A 20701-nucleotide genomic window follows, 5' to 3' on the forward strand; every position below is an offset into this window, starting at 1 on the left:
GCAAAAAAGCCTCATTCATTACTGACATGTTTCTAAAGTCCCATGCCATCCAATTTTTTTTTTATTTGCAAAGTAATTCCCAGCTAGTAGCATGCATCTTTCTTCGATCAATTTTTTTTTCAGATAAAGTTCCTTTATAATTTCTCTATTTCTTTATAAATACCTTGAGCGACTTGGCTGTACAGCATATCAAAGTTTAGAATTGGACTGATAGTGGATTGAGCTAAAGTTACTCTTTGCCAAAGAAAGGCATTTTGCTTTCCATCCACCGATTCTGGCCTTCACTCTATCTATGGTGCTTTTATAATTTTCTTTCTTCCTTTTGTTATCTGTGAGCATAGCCCCTAAGTATCTTTTCAAGCTGGAGTTTCCTTTGTAGCCACACATGTTGATGATTAAAACTCTATCTCTGTTATCCACATTCTTTGAAGAAACTATTGAAGTTTTATTTGGATTTACTTTCAATCCCGACGCCTTTCCAAAAGAGTTGAAGGTCTCCATAATGGTGTCCATTTTTTCTACAGATGCTTCTGCAAACAAAAGGATGTCGTTAGTAAATAAAAGATGAGAAATGTTTGGTCCATCTCTCGCCACTTTTATAGTTATTCAGCTTCCTGTTTCAACCTTCTCCTCTATGATATGAGAGAGCTTGTCTATGGCTATCACAAAAAAATAGAAGGATAGGGGATCCCCCTATCTTAGTCCCCGAGAAAGATTGATGGTACCATTTTTTCCTCCATTTCATAGTAGCTTGTATGTGATTGAACTGATGCATGCCTCAATAATTCTTTTAGCTTTCACATCTACTCCGAACTCTTCTAGGCACTGAAGAATGAACTTCCATTTAAAATGATTGTATGCCTTCTCAAAATATATTTTGATAGTCATATACTTTTTCTTACATCTCATCTTCCTTAAATCATGTGTCACTTTCTTTGCTATGATTATGTTGCCGTGAATGATTCTGCCGGGTATAAAACTGGATTGGTCGAAAAATTTGCGATCCACAAGGAAAGGTTTGATTCTGGCCATTAAAATCTTCGTAATAATCTTATAGATCACATTGCATAAAGCAATTGGCCTATATTGGTTGATAAATTCTGGTTGTCTTATTTTTGGAATAAGGATGATAAAGGTCTGATTGATGGCTCCCATCTCCTACGAATTTTTCTAAATATACCTAATAAAAGCATATAGGGACTCTTGGATAGTATTCCAGTTATCTTTGTAGAAATAAGCTGGATACCCATCCTTTCTCGGGGCCTTTAGCGAATCGATGTTAAACAAAGCTGCTTTAATATCTTCAAGATTTAGACCTTTTGAAATAGATCTCTTATCTTGGTTGCTCAATTCATGGTAAGTAGTGCTGGTTCTGAAACAAGGGCTGTAAAAATAATCTTCCATATAAAGCTTTAAGTAGTAAGTTATTGCTGAATTTTTTTAAGTTCCTCCTGATCTTCACTCCAGCAATCGATTTTCAATCTCAGCTTCAAAATTCTATTCGTCTTTCTTCTTATGGCTATTTTTGTGTGAAAATATTTTGTGTTACAATCTCCATCTATTATCCACAAATACAATTGTTTGGATTTCTGCATCCATAGAATTTCTTCTTGCTCAAGGATTTGCTCTAACTCCCGATTTAATTCTCTCTCCAAATATTTCAAAAAAGAGTTCCTGCCATATGATTATGTTCTTTGAATTCTATAATTCTTCCTAGGAACTTTCTCTTTCTCTTGAAGACATTACCAAAAACCTCCCTATTCCACTTCTTGAGAGCTGTAATGAGAGATGAGAGCGCTCTAGAGAATAAGGAGTCCTTCGGCCACAAATTGCTTATGAAATCATTAAAAGTGAGGTGAGTTTTCCATATAATTTTAATCTAGAAGGGTTTCTATCAACACTGGCTCCTCCCTTTTTTCTCCCTCATCAGCAATCTCATTAAAATTTTCAACCACAAGCCAAGCTCTTGCAATATTTTCAGCAACTATTTTAAGACTTTTTCACAACGTTCTTCTCACTCTCTCTTGGAGACTAACTTACACAATTGTGAGATCCCAAACTTTATTTTGCTGGTCTCTTATCTCCATATGAATAAACTGGTGATGTGATATTAAAACATCAATCCTGATAGAAGGCTGGTTCCAAAGAACCCATATACTCCCCACATAACCCTCGGCCTCTTCGATATGGTAGAAATTATACTGCATATCTCTAATGACTTCTTTTACTCTATATCTACTGTACTTAGTTTCGTAGAGAAGAGTAATAGTAGGCTTGTGTTGCCTTTTAATTTCTTTTAGGGTGCGAATGGTAGCAATATTCGCAGCTCCTCTAATGTTCCAAGCTACTATCTTCATGATAAAATCTAGATAAGAAAGAAACAAAGTACATGGTAAAATCTTACTAGCTGAGAACCTTAAGTCCACGCAATAATCAAGAGCATTGCATTTCCTCCACTTGATGTGGAGGTTTTCCTGCTTGCTGTTCTCTTGCTTGGCCTTCATCATTTTCAAACTGCTGCATAGCTTCATCTAAAGCAGTGAAACTTATGGAGCCAAAATCCATATTAATGGGGTTAGGGGGTTCCTCATGTGTGGGGTCAGGGGGGTATAGTCTCAGAAATTTCAGAAGTGAGAGTTGGGCTAGGAGAGATTTGGCTAGCCCAATTCTCTTGGTAGTATAAGGGGATATTTGGTTCTAAATGGGTGGCTTGTTGATCATTGGAGTTCTGCGAAAGTTGGGCCAAGTTTTTATCTTGTGAGTTATTTTCTAGTTGTGTGGTTAGAGAAGAGAATTTTTTGTTAGGATGTTTATTAGTTTGTTCTGGTTGGTTTGCAAAAGCTGTTTTTTTAATGGAATGTTTTGGGTAGAAGGGAGTGTCACTATTTTTGGGTCGAGTTGGATTTTTGGTGCATGACTAAGTCTATTATTAGTTTCTGATTTGTTGCTCTTATTTTGAACAGTTTGGGCAGGACTAATTTTTTTCTCTGTCTGCTGATGCTGGTTCTCCTGAGCGTCATCTTCACTCTGTACTATCTCTGTATTGGCCAACACTGCAAAACGAGAGGTTTGTCTTTCCACTTCTACAATTTTTTTCTTTTCTTTTGCAATACCTCCATTACTTGTACCTTCTCTCCATTTTTTCTTTCCATGTTGAATTCTTTGGACCAACATCAATAGGCCAAAGTTTTCTATGCACTCATCCATGATATTTTTGTCCTTGTCTTTTGAAGTATTTTCTATTTTACCCTTATCTTCAACCTCCTGGGGTGTCTGTTGAACTTCTTTCTGTACAGCCTTTATATTTTATTTTTTTGAGCAGCTAGACTTTTCATGTCCTATCTTTTCATATTGAAAACAAACTTGGTGAATCCTCTCATATTCTACTTGATGACTATTTTCATTTCTCTGATATTGAGCAACCAACAGCTTTGTCAAATTCATCTCCACACAGATCCTAGCAAACATTTTTCTTGAGACTTCTGCAGTATTATTGTCTATTTTTAAGGTCCTCCCCACAATATTTTCAATCTTTTCAAGAATAGCTCTGTAATAGTATTCTATTGCTAATTCAGGTAGTCGAATCCAAGCAGCAATAATGTAAATGGAGGCTTTATAAGGGTTGAATTCTAGTTTTTAAAACCTGATTGTCAAGTTGTGATAAAGTATTTTCCAAGGTCCTTTAGTGAGTGCAAAGTCCAGGTCCTCTGAGTTGAAAAACTTGACCAAGAAAAAATCGTTTTCCAAATCTATCACATGAATGCTCCCCTTTTTTCCCCACATAACTTTCAGATGCCGTTTAAGGGCTAACAGGGAGATCTTTCGCCCCAGAAGCTTGACAATGAGGGTGTCCCACCACTCCTTCCTGAGCTCCCTTTTCACTCCTTCCTTTATGACTAAATTGTATATTCTATTCGGCAGCTTTTTGACTATTATTTCTGTGTCTTTCTTCCATATCTGTGTCTTCACCACCATTAGTCTTTGGTTCCTGCTCCCTTTGTGTGTGCCCTCCTCTAGTGCTCTTCCTCATTCGAACAGTATCTGCAAAAGAGTTTGGCTTTGAGGCTCCAACTTCGACCAACCTCTCCACCTTCAGTTGGGCCTGTTCTGTACTTTTTTGTTGTCATTTTTCCTATCTCCTCCTCAACCATCCAATCCTTCATTCTTGGTAGAAGGGCAGTGTCTCCTATGAACTCCTTTCCTCCTTCCTCAGTTGATTTCTTTACTTTTTCTAACCTTTTCGTGCGGTCCCCTCTCCACGTTCTGGCTATCTCTTGGGGTGTGAACTCTAGAGGCTCCTCCTCTCACGTAGCCTCCTCTCATGGAGGTCAAGAAAAGCTTGCGGTCAAGTGTGTAAGGCTCAGAGAGAGAGAATTACCAAAATGGTCCTAAAATAAAATTCTTTGATGGGATGATTATCAAAAACTTTTCAAGTGGTTTTATGATCCTACAATCTAGGGCAAAAAGGCATGTGCATTATCCATAACTAACAGCCCATTTGGTTACTGTCCATATCTATCAAAAACATGGATATGGTAACACACGTTTAATGTTTGTTTTGTAAGACACAAAAAAATAGAGAAATACAGACACACATAAAACTACATGAAATATGTGTATTTTGTGTCTTTCCTAAATGATGAGACATATTTTTAACCTGAGACAAAAATTGAATTATTATTTTAGACGAGTTTACCTATAATATTTTTTGAAAATTTCACATTTTCCTATGTCATTTGACCTTTTCATTCTCTTTTTCTCCCCGTCAGTGCCTTAATCACCCCTCTCTCTCTCTCTCTCTCTCTCTCTCTCTCTCTCTCTCTCTCTCTCTCTCTCTCTCTCTCTCTCTCTCTCTCTCTCTCTCTCTCTCTCTCTCTCTCTCTCTCTCTCTCTGAACATTGTCTCGCCTCCAACCTCCCTCAGCCTCCTCGCTGCCATTGCTACCTACATCCCTTACTTGGAACTCCACCGTTTCAACCTCTCCTCTCACCATTGTGTCATCTCTCCTCTGTCTCTTGCCTCTACATCTCGGCGTCTCTCCTTTCCTCGTTGTCACAGGTCTCACAGCATCACCCTTCCCTCACTGTTGTGGACTCGCCATCAATGTGAATACTGCAAGTGTCCGTTGCTCTAACTGTTTCACACTTTACCTCGAGTTTTTTTTTTTTGGATAATAATATTTTAAATGCGGATTTGGTTATTTGGGTTTAGTTTAACTGTTATTTTTTGACACTGAATTTGTTGTAATTAGATTAGTGTTAATGTGAGTATCTTTATTCTGTTGTTGTTTCGTTTCTATCTCCTTGTGCTTCTTTGCTTATCTATCTTCATTTTAATTTTTTTCCAAAATATATATTATAAATCTTGTTTTGTTATGAAATTTATTAGATAAATGTTCTGGTTATACCATTAATTTTATTTTTATTTTTTTAAAAAATAAGATTAGATCTGAAATTACTATGAGAAACAAGATTGGAAGAGTTGAAAGTGATGAAGATGATAATGACACTTTTTATGCTATGAAGGATAAAATAGATATTTTCAAAATCTATGTTTTGTCCATCATAACTACTAGACACAATTTTTTTATCATGTCTTTATGCATATATTTATGTCTTTGTGTCTCTAACTCTGTGTCTGTGTCTTAATTTATAAGAGATATCAAATAAATACATCCTAATAAACTAATAGTAGTCAAGTTCTTACAATGCCACAATAAATAACAAGCTATTATAAACACTATAGGGCCAATGAATACCATAAATGATATGAAGGTATTCATTAGTTAGAATTAATTCTCAACTAACTTTGCATAAAAATAACTGTTATAAATCTTTTTCAAAATGTAAACCCCATTCTAATTATAATTATTTCACTTTTAGGATAAATTCTAATGTAGTGAGAATCGCATCTAGAACAATAACTAATTTCTATTAGATAGCTTCCTCACATCAAGTTTTATTACCTCATTGATTTCTGTTTATCAATTAAATTAACCAAAAGATGCATTAACCTTTTATACCAACTTGTTAAGATTTAGCCCCCTTTTTTCTTTGGATGTGGAAATTTAGCCTCTCAAACGATGAGACACGAGTTTGGAATCAGCAGCTCGCTAATAGCCGGTATTTCTTGAGCCTGTTTTTTACTGACACTTATTTTATACATCCTAATGGATAATTAGTGGGCCCATTGGTTATTTTGTGATACTCATGTTAATGGGATGAACGTTAGAAATCATTTTATTTTGGATTTCGTTTCGTTCTTTTTCTAACCAAAAAAAAAAAAAGAAAAAAAAGGAATGATAGTGATAGAAATTTAAATAGGTTAGATTTGCAAAATTAGAGTATTACTCCTATGTAGCAACAACAAACAAACTTGAAGAAACTAATACCCCTCAAGTCAGCATCAAATTAAATAGATTAAACGTTTTTTTTTTTGCAATTAGATTAAACGTGTTTCAATAACCTCAAGTGAAATGCCTACTTGCCTTATTTTTTTTGGTGGCCTGCTTGGTATCCGGAGCTTCGTCCCCCGACTAATCCAGATACAACCTGGGTCGCGCATTCGGCTGTGATGAGTAGGCTCCCAAAGGGAACAATTGCATACACTAGCCCTCCAAGGTAAATCCGAACCGCTTACCTCTGGGACCAACTCCTTTTTCTTTTTTGGGGTCTGGCCGTCTGGAGAAGGTGGACTTGTTTGAGATGGTCCGAATAAACTTTTGGACTCGTATGCCCCAAGACCCAAGCTTACCAAGTTGTTCTATTCGGATACAATTCATCACAGGCAATCACGGAGGCTAAGTAAACTGAACTATGTTGCAGCCTGGACCCAAGCAAAGGGACTTGAACTAGAAACCTCTAAATTGAAATATTGCTCTGCAACTGCAACTCTTCACTATTATCCATCTTCAACTTGTTTATCACACACTTCTTACACTACTACCCTAAGATGAAAAAAAGTCTTAACAAAAATAGCAGCAACATTTCTCTAATAAGTTTGCTCAATATGGTATAATCAAACTCTCCCGACCAAATAAAAAAAAAAAAAAGAAGAGAAAACACACACACACACACAATGTCTCGTTTTATTTCCCTCTAATGGGAAGATTGAGGTAATCAACTAATCTTGATGCTCATTGAAGGAGGAAAAATTAGAGTAAAAGAGCTAGAGTGTTGAGCTTAACATAGTCACAGATCCAACAAGGACGAGATTTTCTGTTCCTTTCCAGCCATTGCCTGTGTACTCATATTCCAACATTATACTTTACATACACCAACTTATGTAGGTCATAAAGAAATGAGTAAAACAATCCACTTTAATAGGGAAGACAAACCATTCTAACAAAAAGAAAAACTTGTAACAGATATGTGTGGAGTTAACCACAAACCTTCCAAGTTCCACCATTCAAAGGGAAAAGAAGTGACTCCATCCCAAACAAACACAATGCATTAGAATCCAGTACGAATTGGGAATCACCAGAATACTGATAACATAATACAGCTATATTTGAACATTAAGGTGATAATAAAAGGCTTATAACCATGATAAGGATATGGTAATGAAATCTAAGATAAGCAACCAACATACACCGTGGAGCAAATTTTCATGTCCAACACATCATCTTTGACTTATGGGGACCATCTAAGCAGTAAACGCTTCAGATTCAAAGCGCCACACATACTAGCACCAATTATAAATGACAAGATGAGATTAAGATAGAGATGAAGACAAACTCAACACATTGATAAACAATATCAAGCATATAGAAAATCTAGAAAATATTGACATACTTGGTGACAACAATACCTAAAGAGACCTGAAAGATGCACCGTCCATTGCAGCCAAGGAGATACCAATGAGCAGTGCTATATGAAGATGCCGAGTTCTCACAGACACTTTGATCAATTCTATTTTGCAATAGCTTTAATATGAGAAAATATATTAAATTAGAGGTACTAAAGACTTAAAATTTATGACTTCACATTTTCAGAAAGTACCATTTATCCTTGAATGAGATAGCACTAACAGAAACAATATATTTGTTGTCAACCAAAATCTTATTATCATATCTTCGCAAGTGACTTTAGTGTAATAAGATGTGACCTAAAGACCATATTCAGCATAATTGAAGCGGTATGGTTACAAGAGAGGAAAAAAATAACTTTACATGTCTATATTTTGCATGTGAGAGATAACTTTATATTGAGTCTATACCTTTAAAACTTTCATAGATAATATCCCAAGCAATTGAGATCAGAAGAAACAGGTTAACAATCAATCAAATGATAATTACAGCTAATGCTTCAGTTCAAGTTCATTAAGCCTAACAAATTACCTTGATGAAGCCTAGAGAACCAGGTCACTCTGCAAATGAGAAGTGATTTTAATCTCAGGAGAAACCAGAGAGGAAGATAAAAGGAATGTAGTCTTGAATCCTTAGACTAGACTTTATAGCATGTAAATTCACATTTCATACTATGAACATTCTACTCACTTCACATATTAGGTCATTTTGTTTTCTCAAATAAAGAAATGATGTGGTGTATTGACAGATGTACCAGCTGTTGAACTCTCCACTTTCTCCATATCAAATGTCCCAACTTTATAAGGTTCCATAACCTGGCAAGTTTGTTTCTATCCCCTTCTCTATTCTCCGGCTTCAACCAATCATATTTAACAATCACTTCTTTATTTCATATATTCTCATAGATGTCTCTATAACCATATCAAATTTACAATATTATCCTCTGTCAGCAACATCAATATCTTCATAAACTATACTGATATAAACAGATCACCAAAAAAAAATTGGGATCCCTGTAAAAAAAATGTTATTACTACACTAATGTCCTTCCTCTAACCGTGGGAGTCATCTGGTTGCAATATTCCACGTATTTCCCGCATTAATAACTTCGAACTATTAGCAATCCGTATGCTTTCAGAAATGATATGACTACATAACTCATGCCTCCGAGCTGGTCTAAATGATCTTAATTCAAAAAGAGGGTCTGTTATAACTTTCCTACTATACAACTCCCTTGCTGGATGGACATGTTTCCACCAGAAATCAGATAGTGCCAGTTCCATCACATTCCAGTACTCAGCATCATGATGTAACCTGAACAAACTACTGCCATTAGGAGTCCATACATAAAAATCCATCCAATCCCTCCCGAGAATCTCCATTAATCCCTGAGCTTGAGGAATATAGCGAATTGGAATTCGAGACCAAGGGAAAGCTTTACTCATGTCTCCATTGAGATAAGGACACTTTATCTCTAGAACCCCATGAGAAGACAACTCAAATACCTTTCTGTCAAGTACACCATCTGGTGAAGCAGCTAGCCAGTCATTTTCAGTGTTAGCACCATACACCTGAAGTTCAGGAAACAATACAGTATTACCACTTATCAGCTTGTATCTTTCAAGTGCTTCCTCCTCTTTGATATTGTTCCAACAGGTAGCGATGTTTCCTGAGAATGGTTCAATAGCACCGATCTTCTCTAGCCACAACTGGCACCTTTGCCTACGCCAAAATCCAATAGCAGCAGCGAAAGTGCTAGCTGTCAGTTTGTGTTTTCTAAGTGTTTGCCAGTTTTTAAACCGGTGTTGAAGACTCGGTGCTTGAAGGAAAGAATGAGTTTCGACAGATTCGTATTTTGACATGGCACCAACTATGCTCAAACTTCTAAAGTTGTTATTAGGAGCATGGCTATAGGAATTAGATCCTACAATAACCGATACTAAAGAATTGCTACTAACGTTTTTCTTATTACCCAGACATGCATCAAGAGCACCCATATAACATCGAATTTTGTGCATGCAATGCAGTCGAACAATGTGAGAGAATGATGAAGCAACTTCACAACTGTTAAACAAAGAGAAGTTGTCATTTGATGATTCGAACCATAGATACTAGCACGACAACATCTGATACTTATCAAATACATAACTAACATTCAAAAGAATAATACGATGAACATATATGATTCCTATTCCTCATTAGTTTCATTAGCATAGGACTAGTCCTGGGTGGTTCAATTATTATATACGAGGTGAAGATGGGTGATAACTTATTTAAACCAATAACTAACTAATATATGCATTGCATTACAAAATCAGTCGTAATGGTGGAATGTTCCTTTTTTACAATCTTACTGCAGCATGTACACAATATTTATGGCGGAAGCCACTTAGAAGCATGTACAAGTCATTCATAAACTCATAATCAAAAGAGAGAAAGGAAAAAAATTATATATATGATTGGAGCATTTCATCGAACACAGTGAGGGCGCATGAGACAGAGAGCAAGAAAGAGCAGAAGATAATCTTTACCAAAGCGGGGAGTGGATGCAGAGTCTTGAGTGGAAGTTTCTCTCAATAACAATCATGGTAGCCACGCGGCCATGGAAACCAAGATTCTGAAAACTGAGAGGTCATCGAACCATTCCGGATATCGGTTCAAAAGTTCGGAGGTTCAACCAATCCAACGGAGGAGAAAGGGTTGTTGGTTGCTGTGGGTTAGGGTTGGGTTGTTGGATGCATTTCGGACCAAGGTTTGACTGTGCACCGTGAGAGTAAGCATAAGAGAAAAATACTAAATTAGGCTATAAAAACGTACATACACACTACGGGAAATAATCATCATGTTACGCAGACTGAATGGGTGTGTATGGTTCAAAGATTAAATTTTATTCTCAAGAATATTATTCCTAGGAATATAATGCTTAAGAATAAAATTACTTGGAATGTAAGATTTTTATATTTGTTTATAAAACTTGATGCATTAAAATATTATATAATAATTCTAAAGATGATTAAATTTTTGTTTGGTTGAGTTTAAATTTCTTAGTCATATTATGTAATATGTCAAAATTACCCTTACTCATTTAAATTAAAATATTAATGATTAAAATTAAATATAAAGCTAATTAAATATTATTATTTTTTACATTATTTTTTAATTTAAAAAATATCTCTAATAATAAATTTACTAAAATATCTCTAATAATAAATATGTTTAGATAAAATTATTATTGATTCTAATTTTTTTTGAAATTTACTAAAATACTCCTAATATCAAATATCTTTAGTTAAATTGTTTATTGGTTCTAATTTTTTTAAATTTACTAAAATATCCTTAATATCAAATATGTTCAAATAAAATTATTATTGATTCTATTTTTTTTAAAATTTACTTAAATACCTCCAATATCAAATATGTTTAACTAAAATTATTATTAATTCTAAATTTTTTAAAAATTTACTTAAATACCCCAATATCAAATATGTTTAACTAAAATTATTATTGATTCAATTTTTTTTAAATTTACTAAAATATTCTATTATTAATTTTAATTTTTTTAAATTTACTAAAATACCCCCAATATCAAATATCTTTAGTTAAATTATTATTGATTCTAAATTTCACTTAATAACAATATGTTTAATTAAAATTATTATTTTTTTACATGTTGAATTTACAAAAATACTTCTAATAAAAAATTTACTAAAATACCCTTAATAAAAATATGTTTAGTTAAAATTATTATCGATTCTAATGTTTTCAAATTTACTAAAATACCTCTAATAACAAATATCTTTAATTAAAATTAACATTATCACAATTAAATTTACTAAAAAAGCATTACTATTATGCAAATGAAAGTTACAAAGAAGTCTCAAAAGTAAAAAATACTAGCACTAGTAAGCATACATGCACAACTCTTATACAAGAACACAAACACATCAACAAAATGAAATCAATATTACAACCTCACATAGAAAAATTATTTCAATTATTGAGTGTGATGTCTTCTCCTCCATTGGTTCCACATTTCTTGTGCAAGTTGATCTCTCCATCTACCCCAACATAGATTGGTTTATTTCACAAGATTCTTTTGGAGCCCAACTGTGGTCAGACTTCAACAAAAGCAATCTTCAAATCTCCGTTCTTAGTTACAATCATCAGGCTTGTATCACATTGAATAGCAGCTTCATCTATGGTTCTTTTGCTAATCATCCTTGGCACCAAAATGCTCAGAAGAAACCAGACACCAAAATGATCTCCAACATGGTTAGAGAAAACAACAATGACTTCACCATAAAGGCATTCATCTGTATGTAAGCCAGAGGTAGCTCCTCTGCATCCATAAAGGCATGACAACAGACCAAGTGTTATGGGAACCAATTTCTTTACCTTCTCATTATCTCTCTTTATGTACCTGCATAACAGATAGGAAAAATGTAACAAGCAGAAGATTTGTCTATGCATCATTTGTTAAAAGAGATACAACTTTCCTCCATGCATATATCAATGTGATGGGAAATTTAACTGACACATACATAATGGCAAAAGAACTGCTTAAGAACAGGAGCAGTTGTCATAATATTGGAACAGGAAAAATCTTGGAAACAGAAAACCTCTAATCAAACAATCTTGATGAAAAATAGAGGTATAAAAGGGAAACACACTTCAAAGAACAAGATTTTGCCATTTGAATTTTAAATGATGGGGAAAAAAAGAGAGAAAGATAGAAAAGGAAAAAGAAATGCTTGTTCCAGACATAATCATCCTAGAAAAAGGAAGCAACAGTTCGGAGGAAAGGAAAAAAATAGCAAACATGTTCTTTCAATTACCTCCTGCAATTCAAATATCAACATCTCGTCGATGAGAGCCTTCACGTTAAACAAACAGCTACAATGAAACTAACCAAATAACAAGCCTGACCAAACACATTATCTAAATCATGTACGCAAAAACATTTACTTAGTTACTTACTCAATCTTTTGAATGACAGGTGATGAGCGGATAATTTATACGCTTTTTGGCATTGTTTTCATATAGTTTTTAGTAAGTTTAAGCTACTTTTAGGGATGTTTTCATTAGTTTTTATGTTAAATTCACATTTCTGGACTTTACTATGAGTTTGTGTGTTTTTCTGTGATTTCAGGTAAATTCTGACTGAAATTGAGGGATTTGAGCAAAACTCTGAAGAAGGCTGACAAAAGGACTGCTGATGCTGTTGGATTCTGACCTCCCTGCACTCGAAATGGATTTTCTGGAGCTACAGAACTCCAATTGGCGCGCTCTCAACGGCGTTGGAAAGTAGACATCCAGGGCTTTCCAGCAATATATAATAGTCCATACTTTATTCGAAGAATGACGACGTAACTTGGCGTTAAACGCCAAGTACACGCTGCTGTCTGAAGTTAAACGCCAGAAAAACGTCATGATCCGGAGTTGAACGCCCAAAACACGTCATAACCTGGAGTTTGACGCCAAGAAATGCCTTAGCTCGTGAATTCATCAAGCTCAGCCCAAGCATACACCAAGTGGGCCCCGGAAGTGAATTTATGCATCAATTACTTACTCATGTAAACCCTAGTAGCTAGTTAATTATAAATAGAACATTTATCTATTGTATTAGATGTCTTTTGACCACGTTTCATCTTTGGTCTCAGTTTTGTTTTATTCTTCATCTTAGGAGATCATTGATCACGTTAGAGAGGGCTGGCCATTCGGCCATGCCTGAACTCTTTGCTTATGTATTTTCAACGGTGGAGTTTCTGCACACCATAGATTAAGGGTGTGGGGCTCTGCTGTACCTCAAGTATTAATGAAATTCTATTTTCTTTTATTCAAATCTCTCTTATTCTTATTCCAAGATATTCATTCGTACCCAAGAACATGATGAATGTGATGAGTCAAAATTACCCTCATTATCATTCTCACTTATGAACGTGCGTGATTGACAACCACTTCCGTTCTACATGCAACAGAGCTTGAATGCGTATCTCTTAGATTCCCCAACAGAATCTTCGTGGTATAAGCTAGATAGATGGCGGCATTTATGAGGGTCCGGAAAGTCTCACCTTGTCTGTGGTATTCCGAGTAGGATCCTGGGAATCCGGAAAGTCCAACCTTGTCTGTGGTGTTCCGAGTAGGATTCCGGTAATGAGTGACCGTGACGTGCTTCAAACTTTAACCTGCTGGGCATTAGTGACAGACGCAAAAGAGGGATTCTATTCCAGTAGGAGCGGGAACCAACCGGTGATTAGCCGTACTGTGACAGAGTGCGTTAGCATAGTTTTCACTGCGAGGATGGGATGTAGCCATCAGCCATGGGTGATGCCTCCAGACTGGTTAGCTGTGCGAGTGACAGCCGCACAGGATATTTCCCCGTGAGGAATGAAAGTAGCCACAGTTGATGGTGAACCCCTATACAAAGCTTGCCATGGAAAGGAGTAAGAACGATTGAGTAGAAGGAGTAGGAGAGCAGGCGTCTGAGAGCTCTACAGCATCTCCATCCGCTTATCTGAAATTCCCACCAATGAATCTGCATAAGTGTTCTATCCCTTTTACTATTTCTTCTTTTTATTATTAATTATTCGAAAACCCATAAACCATTTTTAATCTGCCTAACTGAGATTTGCAAGGTGACCATAGCTTGCTTCATACCAACAATCTCTGTGGATTCGACCCTTACTCACGTAAGGTTTATTACTTGGACGACCCAGTACACTTGCTGGTTAGTTGAACGGAGTTGTGAATTCAACCAGTGCCATAATTAGAACATTGATCACAAATGATACAAGAACATTAATCACAATTTCGTCCACCAACAGGAGATGATATATCAAGAGTATACCAGAAAAGCATCACTGGCATAGAAATGACAGCTTCAATTCTTACTTTTTCAGTTTCATCATGCAGACCCATATCTAAAACTTCAAGAACAACACTGCTGGTCAAGTTTGGGCCTAGCTTGGATAATACTTGAAGAGAAAGGCATTTTGCTTTCCATGGGCAATGGTTATCAACAAACAATCTAAAATATATCAACAAACAAGTAAAACAGAATAAATAAATTGAAGAAGCATCGGAGAAAACTTAAAGGGCTTCTTGTTATATGCCAAAATATGTAAACATGCAGATTGAATAATTGAACAAACTTGCACTATCATACGAAACTGTAACAAATATTACCAGAACATGCACACCAAAATACATTTTAAAACTAGAAAACTAGATCTCACAGATCCAGTAGCTGAAAATTAGATTGCCACCAAAACAACTTTACATTGTTACTAGTATGTAAAATTCATCAAGACAATAGGATAAAAAAGCAGAGCAATAGTAATGCAAGCTTAGTAGTGTATTGTAGCATGGCTCATGAAGTACACAGCATGGGAAGCCAAATTAAGACAAGATTAAGCATGTAAAAATATGTTTTTGTCAGATTCAAGCCAAATTAAGCATGTAAAAATATGTCAAAAGCTTAAACTCTTTATTGAGACAAATCATCAAACATGTTGTTTGCATGCAACATAATCACAAAGAGCGTATAAGAAATCAAGCAAAATAAAAAATAACTAATCAAATTAGCAGTCTATTACAGAAAATTAGTGTAATATGATGTAGAAAGCAAAAAAAGAACCCAAACCTTAACGAGAGATTCAAAGAGAATTCGCAGAGATAAGCAATGCGAACATGAACTTGAAAAAGAGAAGGAAACCAGTCTTCCATTTAAGGTAACGGTGGCACCGGTGTAGCTCTGATGGCGGTGGCGCCGGTGTAGCTCCGATGGCGGTGGCGTTGGTGAAGCCTCCACTGATTTGGGAAAAAACTCAAACCTTAATATGAGATTCGAAGAAAATTCACAGAGAAAAGCAGTGCAAATATGAATCGGAGAAGATAAGGAGACGAATCTTCCGTTTAGAGTAACGGAGGTGCCGGTGCCGGTGCCGGCTCCGGTGGCGGTGGCGTTGGTGAAGCTCACTGATTTGGGAAAAACTGCTCTGCTAGGGTTTAGTGCTTCAAAAAAAACTGAAGAAGAAGTGAAATATAGTATTAAATAATAGGGGTAATTTAGTCTTTTTGTTTCATTATTTACATTTCATTCCCATTGGAATGAAAGATAACCAGGGGGGAGATAGGAATTGAATGAGTAGTAATTCAATTCCAAGGAATAAAAGTTACCTTGGAATGTTTTTTTTAACTTTGAACCACACATAGGAATTTTATATTCCCATCTTAAAATTCCTGGAAATGTTCTATAATTCCCCCAACCACACACACCCTATGTGTCACGGTTGGAATATGACGCGTAGTTGTGGATAGTGATCAAATGGACTCTGTTTAAGTAAGCGTTTTCATTCTTTCATTTTCGGTTTATGCTAAATTTGTTAATTAGGATAAATGAAGTATTTATATTAAGGTAGTGTAGAATTGAACATTATTTGTAAAGTGTAACTTAGACTTCATTTTTTTAGGCTTTTTTTAAGTTGTAGGTTAAGATATGAACATTTTTTTTGTCTGATCAAATATTTTTTAGTCGATTTTGATCTTTTGTAATTTTTCTTCTATCAAATCAAGTACTTGGTATTTGTACACTGTGTTATTGTATCCGATTTATAGTTTGTGAGATTTTGTAGTGACATAACTTTATTTTGCTATTTTATAGATATAATCCTTTACGTCTTGTTTGGTAGTTCTCAACATGTCGTCTAAAGTACTATTTGGCTTAGAATGATTACTGTACGTTTTGCTCTCTCCGTAGTTGACAATGAGTATATAGAAAAATTTTGTTTACAACATAAGATTTGTAGAACCCAAGAGGACGAGAAGAAGTACGAGTTAGTGACTCCTGACCCTGATGATAGAATTTGCTTCTTCCGATTTAGTACTCGGAAAACAACTTTCTATTCTTGTATGACTGTTTGTTTACTGGGTTGGGGTGAACTTCCATTTACCGATTTTGAATCTGAAATTCTTCGTATCTGTGAGGTTGTTCTGTTTTAGCTCCATCCGAATTCATGGGATTTTATGAAAGTTTATCAATTAATAAGCTAGAAACTTGACCTTCCCCTTTCTTCCAATATTTTCTTTTACCTCTTTCAACTTATCAAGCATTTTAGCTCCAAAAAACAACATTGAATTTTCTTCCAACCTATTTAGGGAAGGAATTTTTTTATTTTTGATAATTCTTTTCATGTCTTAAAGAATTATTTCTTTAAGGTCCGACCTGCAGAGGGTGTCCGAACTTTTTTTCTTAATGAGAGAGATGAATCCGTTTTTTGTTTGTACTAGGAGGAGGTCTCCGGCATCAAGGATGGCAACGGGTCCCCATGGGGGCGGGGACATGCCCTCCACCCCTGCCCCCCGCTCCCAATATCTGTCTCCGTCCCCGCCCCGTCCCCATGATGGGTATCGGGACCCCATATCCACCGGGGACCTGGGTCTCTGCGGATATCCGCGGATTTTTGTAAAAATTAATAAAAATTGAAAAAAATAAAAAAAATTAGAGAAAATCAAAGATAATCTTCAATTGCCATTACAAACATAATATCCATTTTAAAGACTTAAATAACAATAACAACAAACATAAACATCCAAACATATCTACAAACAACTAAATATTACATAAACAACCAACTATATTCATAAACAACCAAATAAAGTTCATGACATCATAAAAACATAATTCCACCGTCTCAATCTTCCTTTCATACCGTAATGGTAGTGACGGTAGATTCCAACTTACTTGAATTCTACATCGACAAGAAAATAATTTAAAGTCAAAATCATATAATAACTCAATAAGTCAATAATATAAAATCACTTTAATTCCAATCATGAATCAAAATATTCTCAAACATGAATCAAAATCACTTTAATTCCAAATCAAATAAAATAAAATCTGAGTTATAAATCATAAAATTAACAATTGTTATTCATGTAACTGAAGAGATGGATGAATATTCCTTAAGCATGCTTCAAAGAAAATCAACAGAATTAGAAAATCAATAAATATATATGTTATTAATCTCGTCAACATCATGTTTATAATGCCTACTTTGATGCTAATTTTCTTTAGACACGACAATCCATCATTATAATTGGTAGTATTAGGAGAGTGCACGCTAAGAGACAAACACTTCACATGACTTTTGGCTCAACTAAATTTGAAGTTTCTATCTAATCCACATATATGAATTATTACAAGCGAACTATTTAAAAAAATAAAAATTAGGAATTCAAATAACTATTCATCTTTATGAATCAAAATCACTTTAATCCCAAATCAAATCAAATAAAATCTGCGAGTTACAATTGTCAAAATCACTTCAGAAGACATAAATGCTAAAATTTAAAATTGATACATAAAATTAATAATTGCTATTCATGTAACTGAAGAGATGGATGAATATTCTTTAAGCATGCTTCAAAGGAAATCAACGGATTTAGAAATTGCATGTCGATAATTTGATATCAAACCAGGGTGAATGTTGCAAATTTTTTAGATTCAAAAATCACATTGATCTGGTAATAATCACCAGAAAATTATAAAAAAAATTTAAAATACCAAAATAGAAATTAGAATCACAAATTTAGAACTCAGAACCTAATTACCCAAATTTTAAAATTCAGAATCAAATAACCCTAAATAGAAATCAGAATCAGAAACCTAATTACCCTAAATCAAAAATTCAAAATCAAATCAACCCTAAATAGACATCATAACCAGAAAATTCAGAACTCTAAACTTAATTACTCTAAATCAGAAATTTAGAATCAAATCAATCCTAAATAGAACTCAACAACAAAAATTTCAAAGCCACAAGACTGACTTACCAGACGGAGAAAAAGGACAAACCAGTGAAGAGCTGAAGACCAGCGACGAGGAGAGGACGATGTGGCTGCCATAGTGAGATCGAGACCTGTAGTGAGCGACCGAGCCACTCAGGGGTTGGGAGGCTGCGCTGAGGAGAGGAGACACGAAGGAGAGGAGAGGAGACGGTTCGGTGATATTTGAGAAGGAGAGGAGAGGAGACGCGGCAATCAGCGGTCGGCGGTCGGCGATGTTCGAGGAGAGGAGACGAGACAAGATTGATGATTTCACGGTGAGGAGTGAAGAGAAGAGGAGTTTTTTGTCTCTGAAGCAGCAGTAAAGTGTGAGCAGTGAGTACAATGTGACGACGGCTAGGTTTTCTTTCTCCAACAATGAATCACGAATGTTATATATATATATATATATATATATATATATATATATATATATATACTCTAAGGGCATTTTTGTCTTTTCATATACACGGGAATTAAACGGGTCTTCATGGGGCGGTGACCTTTACCCCCGCCTCTGCCCCGTTTATTATACGGGGCCCCGTTCCTGCGGGTAAAAATTGCCCCCCATACCTGTCCCCCGACGGGTAAATCCTCGCGGGTACCCGCCCCGCCGGGGATTTTTGTCATGCCTATCCGGCATCGTTAAATATAACCTCGAGAATATGGATGTGATAGAGGAGAGTGTAGTGGCCTTATTTCAAGAGTGTTAGGGCCGATTTCTTCACCTCGACACCAAGAAGTTTTTTATAAGCAAGTCGAGCTATGTTTGTACTGAATTAGGTAGTTAGCTTTTTGCCTTTCGTAGATATTTCTCTTTTCTTTTCCAGATTTTATAACCTTAGTCTCTTTATTTTCTTTGTTTTTATAGCAAGAATGGCTAATGGATCTGGTGCCTTGTAAAGGCTTCGGGTTGCCAAGAAAAATGTAGCAGTTCGGATAGTACAGTTAAAGGAAAACAAGAAATAGGAGATCCTTTTTCTTCTTCTAAGTCGGACTCACCTTCATATCATTTGGTCAAAGCCATACCTCTTCCTCCTCCAATTACACAGCCTCCTCCCGGGATCGTGCCCCTTGTGCGTCTCTTCACTGAACCGAGTTTTCGAAAACGTAAGACTCCATATTCCGAGTTTGGTAGTGCTTACGACCCGGATTTTGATGCCATTGCATTCTGTGAGGAATACATTCTTTTTTATAGTGCCATAAATATGGATGACGTTTCTTTGAAGAAACATTTGCAGGTGCTGGCTCGAGGAGAAATTCAGATAACGAGGGTGTGCCTAACCTTTCTAAAGCAGTTTAATGAAACTCTTCTTGGAGCTACCCAAAGGGAATTGGCCGACCTTCGTTCTAAGGTGGCTTCTCTCAGGGAGACTAAGTCAGAATTAGAGGCCAAGAAGAGGTTCTTTAATTTCCTCCAATCTTTCCAAACTTTGTAATAGGGTGAAGCATTCTGAAGCGACTTGTGCTATAGCAGAGGGCTTGCAAAAGAAGGTGAGGAGAGCTACTGCCATGTCTTTGGGGAGAAATTGAGCTTGAAGGAGAAACTGGAGAGACTTGAAGAAGAATATGGGTATCAGAAAGAGTCTGTGGCCTAGGGAATGGACGAGATGGCGGAGAATTTGAAGCCATAATTTTGACTTTTTGCACCCGATGTGGACCTCACCCCTATTGATCCCGATAAAGTCGTGGTTGAAGAAAAGATTGTTTCTCCTGAGGCCTGGACCATCCTTGCTGAGGACCCGAAGACTTTAGATGCCCGAGTTGATGAGACTCTTCTGGACTCCATTATTCGAACTGATGAGAATCTTCTTACCTCTCCAATCCGAGTTGATGAGGTAGCTGACATGATTACTGAAGAGCATGATAGAGAAAAAGGTTGAGTTTTAATGCTGTTATTCATCATCTCCTTTATGTTTTATAGTTTTGTATTTCAGTTTTAATGTATATCTTTCTGTATTTTCTTTGAGAGGTAAAAGGCAAAAGAGAGGCATCGAGAAAGAGCCATAAAGAGAAAAAGGTTGAGAGAAAAGTCAAGAATGATTTCAGATTTTATTTGATTGTATTTTC

At 35.7% G+C, this 20701-nt stretch overlaps 1 protein-coding gene and 1 long non-coding RNA gene across 3 annotated transcripts; both read right to left on the reverse strand.

Annotated features, from left to right (window-relative positions):
- Window positions 1-7406: 7406 nt before the first annotated feature.
- Window positions 7407-10746, reverse strand: LOC112796469 (uncharacterized). Of its 2 annotated transcripts, none has more exons than XM_025838934.3 (2): window positions 10339-10746; window positions 7407-9871 (listed from the first exon to the last, which is right to left on the reverse strand). In XM_025838934.3, exons 1-2 carry the CDS (start codon window positions 10392-10394, stop codon window positions 8860-8862), a joined length of 1068 nt encoding a protein of 355 aa, XP_025694719.1. In that variant the 5' UTR covers window positions 10395-10746; the 3' UTR covers window positions 7407-8859. The 2 variants fall into 2 exon arrangements, with proteins under 2 accessions (XP_025694719.1, XP_025694720.1); XM_025838935.3 differs by having other exon boundaries at window positions 7407-9529; window positions 10339-10646.
- Window positions 10747-17312: 6566 nt separating this feature from the next.
- On the reverse strand, window positions 17313-19006 carry LOC140184300 (uncharacterized). Its single transcript, XR_011880726.1, has 2 exons — window positions 18641-19006; window positions 17313-17556 (listed from the first exon to the last, which is right to left on the reverse strand). It is a non-coding gene; the product is annotated as an uncharacterized lncRNA (long non-coding RNA).
- Window positions 19007-20701: the final 1695 nt, after the last annotated feature.

The sequence above is a fragment of the Arachis hypogaea genome, chromosome 4 (genome assembly GCF_003086295.3).
Source record: "Arachis hypogaea cultivar Tifrunner chromosome 4, arahy.Tifrunner.gnm2.J5K5, whole genome shotgun sequence".
In the NCBI taxonomy this organism is placed as follows: domain Eukaryota; kingdom Viridiplantae; phylum Streptophyta; class Magnoliopsida; order Fabales; family Fabaceae; genus Arachis; species Arachis hypogaea.